Source organism: Plectropomus leopardus, chromosome 15, assembly GCF_026936395.1.
Source record: "Plectropomus leopardus strain MGB_pleo_1.0 chromosome 15, ASM2693639v1, whole genome shotgun sequence".
In the NCBI taxonomy this organism is placed as follows: Eukaryota; Metazoa; Chordata; class Actinopteri; order Perciformes; family Serranidae; genus Plectropomus; species Plectropomus leopardus.
The window spans coordinates 28,323,139-28,330,787 of NC_142190.1; the positions used below are offsets into that span (position 1 = coordinate 28,323,139).

The 7,649-nt window shown below is 37.7% G+C and overlaps 1 protein-coding gene across 1 annotated transcript; it reads left to right on the forward strand.

Annotated features, from left to right (window-relative positions):
- The first annotated feature begins 1,307 nt into the window (after window positions 1–1,307).
- On the forward strand, window positions 1,308–6,299 carry LOC121953027 (LIM/homeobox protein Lhx1-like). The gene is made up of 5 exons (XM_088088402.1): window positions 1,308–2,031; window positions 2,775–2,995; window positions 3,329–3,600; window positions 4,385–4,541; window positions 4,867–6,299. The coding sequence occupies exons 1-5, from the start codon at window positions 1,862–1,864 to the stop codon at window positions 5,238–5,240; spliced, it is 1,194 nt and encodes a 397-aa protein (XP_087944528.1). The 5' UTR covers window positions 1,308–1,861; the 3' UTR covers window positions 5,241–6,299.
- The last annotated feature ends 1,350 nt before the right edge of the window (window positions 6,300–7,649 follow it).

Consider the following 7,649-nt stretch of genomic DNA (forward strand, 5'->3'; position numbering starts at 1 on the left):
CGTTGTAATTGGGGCTTTTGCTGTATGCACTCTACTTTACGTTCAGTTTCGCAACTTTCTCTTGTTGACAATGACATATATTGATGTCAAATATCCACTTCCAAAGGGAACATTAAGTAAAATGTTTAGGTTTTTTGGTTTGTTTTTTAACTTCCTTATTTGTATGTGTTTTTTTGTTTAGTGACTAATTGATATTGTTAAACACAATCATCAACATTGCCCTTTTTTGTTTTTATTCTTTTCTTATCCTCGCAGTCATCTGTCAAACAAGCATCAACTACTGTGAAAGTGTCTATCAGACGATTTTCCAATATATTTGTCTAAGTAGCCTCCCAAAAAAACAAAAGAAATCAGAACAAAAATTCGCTTTGAGAAAGAATTTGCAACTCTTTGGGTCGCATTTAAATGTATACTGTCGGGAGCAGAGATATCAGGGAGTCACAGAGCTGCCAGCCTGCGTGGGGAAACGCGCTATCTCCTTCCCCAGCGCACCAACACGCTGCGATAACATCTCCAAGAGACAGCCTATCGCCGCAGATTATAACCATTACTGATCCGTGTCCTTTCAAACCAAATGGAGTATAATGCTGGGGCACAACATTAATCCATGTGAAAAAAAGCTTGTGTTCGGCGTGTTCATCTGTCCTCTCCCCAAACTGCAGGCAGAGAGAGGCCTGCTGATCATTTGTCATCTGCCACTGATGCGCTCTTATTCTCCCACACAGCCAGGGAATAATGTATTCATATGATATCATCATTGACCCTCGGCAGGATATCCTAGAGAGAGAAACAGGCTGGGAAAAAAAGGAAGGGACTAATAATGTAATATTGGTGAAGGATATATATATACATATATATATGTGTGTGTGTGTGTGTGTGTGTGTGTGTGTGTGTGTGTGTTTACAGCTCTTGTGTTAAGTAGTATCAGTATCAGTTTTTCAAAGGAACAGATTTTTTATCCATTTCTTTTTTTAATTCAATGTATTAATTTTGTGGTTAATGTGAATCCTTTGCTCGGTTTTGCGTCTATATGACTTATTTTATTTCACTTTATTTTACCTTATTTCATTTTATTCCCTTGTATTTTTTTTTATTGTATTTGATTTGATTTGGTTTAGTTTCCACGTACCTTATTTTATTTCATTTTATTTTGCCTTACTTTATTTTTTTCCCTGTATCTTATTTCGTTTTAATGTTTTTTTTCTCCTTATTTTAAGTTTCCCTTGTATCTTTAGTTATTTTATTTATTTTATAGACATAGTATTGTACTTTCCTTTACATAATGAAGTACATGTGGTGGAGTTAAATGAAGAGGCTGCTCATAGGTTTCTCCTGGACGTGACGTCACGGGTCCCTTAATAGGCAATAGGCTGAGCTTTAAAGAGGTGCGCTCATTACAGCGTTTCTCTCACACAGAGAGCTCATCACAGGCAAAATGGGACACAAATGACAAGGCTGATCGTCCTGACAGTATTTCATCGCGATTTTCCTCTACTTTAGACACCACTCAGGATATATGGTGCAGTGGGTATAGGCTATTTTTCTGTGCTTGCGCGTAAATGCGCACACTCCGGATGATCTTGATGGGCCCGCGATGATCTCCAGTCTGTAATTTTGTTTCAGAAATGCTGTTTCCTCAACAGTTAACCTGTCGTCTGGAGCAGTTGGCCACATGTGGATTGTTGTCCCGTGGAACAGAAGAGCTGCATTTATCCTCGTAGGATGGTGATGTAATTATTCCGATTAATTTGGATACATTGGATTTCCAGGATCAAACACCGAGGTGACTGGGACGTTGGGGAGAGAAAATAGTATAAACCCCACACAGACCCAGACACTGGGCTGGGAATAAGTCCAGACAATGCTTCACTGTTCCAGCTGTGAGAAGCCTATTCTTGATAGGTTCCTGCTCAAAGTTTTGGACAGACCGTGGCACATCAAATGTGTCCAGTGCTGCGAATGCAAATGCACTTTGACTGAGAAGTGTTTCTCACGAGAGGGGAGGCTGTATTGTAAGAATGACTTCTTTAGGTAAGAATTTAACATGTCTGTGGCTTATTATAAATTTTGAAAAATTAGAAAATGCATTGGTTTATTTAACATTTGTGAGATAATATAAAACAATTTGACAAAAAGAGAAAAATGCTTAAATTATAGATGATAATCAAACGCTGTGGGGCCTGTGTTTAAACTACTGGACCATGTTCTGTCAAGAGTTAAATGAACCGTCTTTGTTTACAGTGTATTCGTGTGCACTATTTTATTTTTATTTTATTTTATCTATTATTTTTATTTTGTTTTGTTAGCCATCTGGTTGGCTTTTAGAGTCAAATATAAAAAAAATGAATGAAAAATAGATATTTTCTAATTTGACTCTTTTTTTTATTTTATGAGAATTTGTTGTGAAAATTCGATCTCTTTTTTTTCTCTATAAAAATGTATATCAGCCTACTACAAACAGGCCTAATCCTTGCACTTGCAATGTTGCACTCAAAATGAGATAATATAGCAATTTACTATATTATATTCATTATATTCTTCAATACATTTTGCTTATTTTGGGCTAGATATCATTAGACATTGTTTCTACAGTTGAATTGAAATACTATCATCCTACTATTGGACTATTATCCTGAGGTAGAATTAAAGTCAGTGTTGTGAACGCATGATTAATTTAATTATCTAAACTTAAGCCTTAAAATAACATCTCATGCATTAGGCTGCTATTACTACGTGAAACTTTCCCTCTGACTGCTGCTTTCCTTCCTCAACAGGAGATTTGGGACCAAGTGTGACGGTTGCGCCCAGGGGATTTTACCCAGTGATCTTGTCCGTAGGGCCAAGAGCAAAGTGTTTCACCTGAACTGTTTCACCTGCGTAATGTGTAACAAACAGCTGTCTACGGGAGAGGAACTGTACATCCTGGACGAATTCAAGTTTGTCTGTAAGGAGGACTATCAGAACAACAATGGGAAGGATACAATCCTTCTCTCAGGTGACTAATCAAGCCATAAAGTTTTTTTTTTTTTTACGGTAGATGAAATACATAGTTGTGTATTATTATTATTATTATTATTATTATTATTATTATTATTATTATTATTATAAGCAGCATTTCTATTCATTCATATTATTCAGTCTAAATTGGCTGGTGAATTTTATTTATACCGTCAAAATGGACTATTCTAAAAATAATGACACTAATTTATTTTTGCTGCTTTAATAGTAACTTGTTTTAAAAATGCCAATGTTTTTCCATGAGGTTTTGCGGATTTTGAATGTCATATGCTCGTGCTAGCATATTACATATTATGTTCCTCTTTGCTAGTCACGACGTGCAGCGACCCGAGTCTGTCTCCAGACTCCCAGGACCCGCAGGACGACGGGAAGGACTCCGAAACGGGACATTTATCCGATAAGGATAACAACAACGAGAACGACGAGCAGAGCGCCGTCGGGAAACGACGCGGGCCTCGGACCACCATCAAAGCCAAGCAGCTGGAGACCCTGAAAGCGGCTTTCGCGGCCACGCCAAAACCCACGAGGCACATCAGGGAGCAGCTGTCACGCGAGACGGGCCTCACCATGAGAGTCATCCAGGTAAAAAAATAAATAAACGAATAAAAAAAGAGTTGACACCGAGAGTGTATTTGCTGCACCGTTTGATCCATCTACATCCATTATCGGACACCTCAGTTCTTCTTAAATATGGGGACAGTCTGCGGTGCTCAAACAGGTTATACGGTGTCACAAGGACAACACAGGAGTGTACATTTACCAAAACGCCCGAAAGAGCTTTTTTTTTGACAACACGGTTTGCAGACACCCTTAGGGAATTTGTCTTTAATGCTCTGCTGATTTTTTTGTAAGATAGGGTTTCCAAACCAATTGTGTCCCTTAATCTTTACTCCCTTTGCGCTGCTAAAACCCTTAAAAGCAGGGCTCACTTAGCACTTATGTCCATGGACATTTTTTTTTAAAAAGCTCCCTTGATGAAATTTCTTGGTACATTTTCAATATCGAAATGCATTAAAAGTGTTTCCATAAGCCACCAGCTTGCATGCCAAACATGTGCTTTTACGCATCTATAAAATCCTTATTCCAACTTCAAAACAGCCTATTTTTGATGTGAACCGTATTTTTTACTTTTTGTTGCAAGAAGTGAATGATGATATTACAAGAATGAACTTACAGTGGTTGTGCAGATTCTCTGATTTCGATCTTTATTCTATCGAAATATTCCATTTTTACGCATGCAAATGATATTTACGCGGCCCTGCATGCGGGGCATAAGCAGATTACGTCTTTCCGTGCAGTAGCATATCCTGCTTGTGTCATCTGTTCTGCTCATCCAGTCAAAATTTCCCTCACTTTGTCCCGAAAGGTTTGGTTCCAAAATCGGAGATCCAAAGAGAGACGCATGAAGCAACTGAGCGCTCTGAGCGGCCGGAGACATGTCTTCTTCCGCGGCCAGCGGAGGATGAGGGCGCTGGGAGAGAGACTGGAGGCAGAAGAGCTTGGACATTTCTCTTATTATGGAGGTGAGCTGTGTGTTGTGGTGCATGTAGGATTAATCCTTTTCTTAATGTTAAAAGTAGATAGTCTTTTGATAAAGTGGTTTGCCAAAATATTAATTAAATGTGTTTCTTCAGGCTGATTTAAGTCAATCTATGCCCCCCCGCCCCCCTTTTTTTTTAGGTCTGTTGATTTGACTAAAACAAATACAAATAAATAAATAAAAATACAAAAATAAATAAATCAAAGTAATACAATAAAAGATAAACAAAAAAAATATATGTTCTTAATATTTAAATTATTCTTTAAATTCTGATACATTCACTAATCCAGATCTTTGTATGACTGCAGATTATCCAGGTGAATACTATGGCTCAGGAGGGAATTATGAGTACTACCAGGGCCCACCATCATCCCAAGCTCAGACTCCAGCCGACTTGGGCTTTGTGCCCTCCTCTGTCCCTGCTGGCACCCCATTAGGAGCAATAGACCACCACCATCCGGGGCACCACTGTCCTGGAGAGGTGCATTGTTTCTCTGACACATCTCACCACCCTGCGGACTCACCCAGCCCTGAGCCCAACATGCCGGGCTCCATGCACAGCATCTCCAGTGAGATGTGTGGCCCCAGCACGCCCTACACGACTGTGTCCCTCAGTGACAACGGATACACCAACCAGCTGTCACAACCCTCCTCAGAAATGAGCGAAGGCACTGTGTGGTGATCCACAAGGAACACCTGGATTTTTGAAGGCAAATCAATGCTTTTATTAATTTGTTCATTTATTTAAATGCACACTTATTTATTTATTTGTCTATTTATTTATTTATTTGCTTGCATTTCTGTTAAACTCTATTTAACTATTTATAAATCTCTATATTTGTATGTTGGTATAATTGTTTATTGACTAGCCAATCAATAGATTGTTTTAATGTGAATTTGACTCGTTAATATATTCACAATGCTGGGCCTCATTGATCAAGCAATAAACAAACACATTTATGTGCTGCAGAAAGTGGTTTTTCACAGGTTGCAAAACCTTTCCTGCCACATATTGAGCATTAACATTCTTAAGATATTCTAAATGTGAAGGTGCATGATTCTATTTTTAATCTCCTCTCAGCGCTTACTGATCCATTTGTTCATGTGTGATACATAATTTTATTGTTTAAAAGCAGAATATGATTGTGACGTTCAGTGCATTGGACCAAATACCTCTCTCAGGACGGTGGAAACATTTTTTTGTTTTTTTTTTTGTTTTTTTTTTGTCGGACATTTATTTTTTAATTATTATTATTTCATTGTCAACACATGTTTGCCTTCAAAAGGATATCTTTATAGATCTGAAAATTTTATAACAGAAAATGGTTTGACTTAAACATGACACAGAATAATGGACAACAGTATAACAGTCAGCTGTTTACGTAAAGCTCCAGTGTTCAGGGGTTTGAATATCTGCATTGTCAAAAACCGACGGACGTAACGTTAAATGCAAACAAACCAAACTTTTGTAGTCGTTCTATTTATGTGCTCGCTCACTGTGCTATTTTGTACTATGTCCTCATTTAAAAACAACAGAAATAAACCATTGCCAAATGAATGCACAGCAAAACTCTGCACTTTTTAAGTGTTCACTAATTCTTCTATTTCTATGTTCATAGTAAAAACAGTGCCGATGATCTGAGACTGGTTTTGTCTTAATGGATCAAAGTGCCAAATTATTCACATTGATGGTCTCATACACTGCCAGCAGCAGCAATGCTTTTAATGAGACACACTTGATTGTTCCAATTAAGTTTATGAGGCCCATGTTTATGACCATTCACTGTATAATAAACCACATATTGATCTTTTTGTAGTTGTTAATCATTTGGGGGGGGGAGGTATTGTTCTTTCAAATATGAGTGATTCGTGAGTTTGTAAATGTATAATGAACAGGGATTTGTTAATATGTCTAAGGCACACATAGTTTTTGGTCACGATTTTAGGGGATCCCTTTAGGAAACAAATGTATTTCCAAACCTGACAGTGTCATTATCATCCATGTCTCAAATCCGATGAAAACATTCGCGGTACTTAGTTATCTAAATAAATATACATATATACTTAGGCTTGCTTACTTATAATTACTATTGATCACCCCTTTTTTGTGGGGCAAAAAAAAATGATGACAAAAAGGCACAAATTGGTGCATAAACATTCACCAGAATGCATGAAAGTAGGTGTTTGATGCTTAAAATTTCCTGAGGACCACAGAGACCTCATTTATTGTCCCCCACAGCATTCAAAAAAAAAAACACCTCAGCCCTTCCAGGCCACTTTGAATGGAAAAGGCACTGACTATAGCTACATATCTCTATAATGACGACTTGGTATTGATGATTGGTTATCTCATAGAAGAGAGGAAATTTCTCCATAGTTTCATTGAACACAAGTGAGATATAAAATCACATTTTTTTATGACCAGTGCTTGATAGCTATGAGTATTTTCTATTGTTACAAATTGCTAAATGATATACTTTTATATCTAGAAGTCCAATATTATAATCACCTTCACAAGATCATGTAAGACTTCATTTTTTCAAAGATTCTTTTCATTCAGTGTTTCTGCTTTATTGATAGTGACAGAGAGAGACAAGAGAGAGAGGGTGATGCAGCAAAGTGCCCACATTCATACCTCAGCTGCTGCAGTAAAGATCCAGCTCTAATAGTGCACACTCTACCCAGTGAGCTACAAGGGAACTCCAGGACATTTAAGACTTTTAAATCAAATTCAAGCATATATGAATCAAGAGATCTGCAAGTTCACTTTAAAAACAGCTACTCTATCTGTCTGCTGCAGCACAGTCAACAAAACTCAAGGCTGCTTTCTGGTGTTACTGACGATGTTGGCTAATCCACAGAAACATCTAGCCAGCAATCAATAATCTTTCAGATCCTGCAGCAATCTGTCAGCATTCCTTTTGGATCACTTTGCAAAATGCTAGTGAGCTGTTGAGTTTATAAAGTACCTGATTTCTGCTGTGAGGGAAGAACACTCAACGCCATAAAAATTTAAATGCTATTTGGAGCCGGCAGTCACAGTTTATTTGCCCGTTTTCTTCTTGATTTATGCTAATGAGTTCATGGTAAT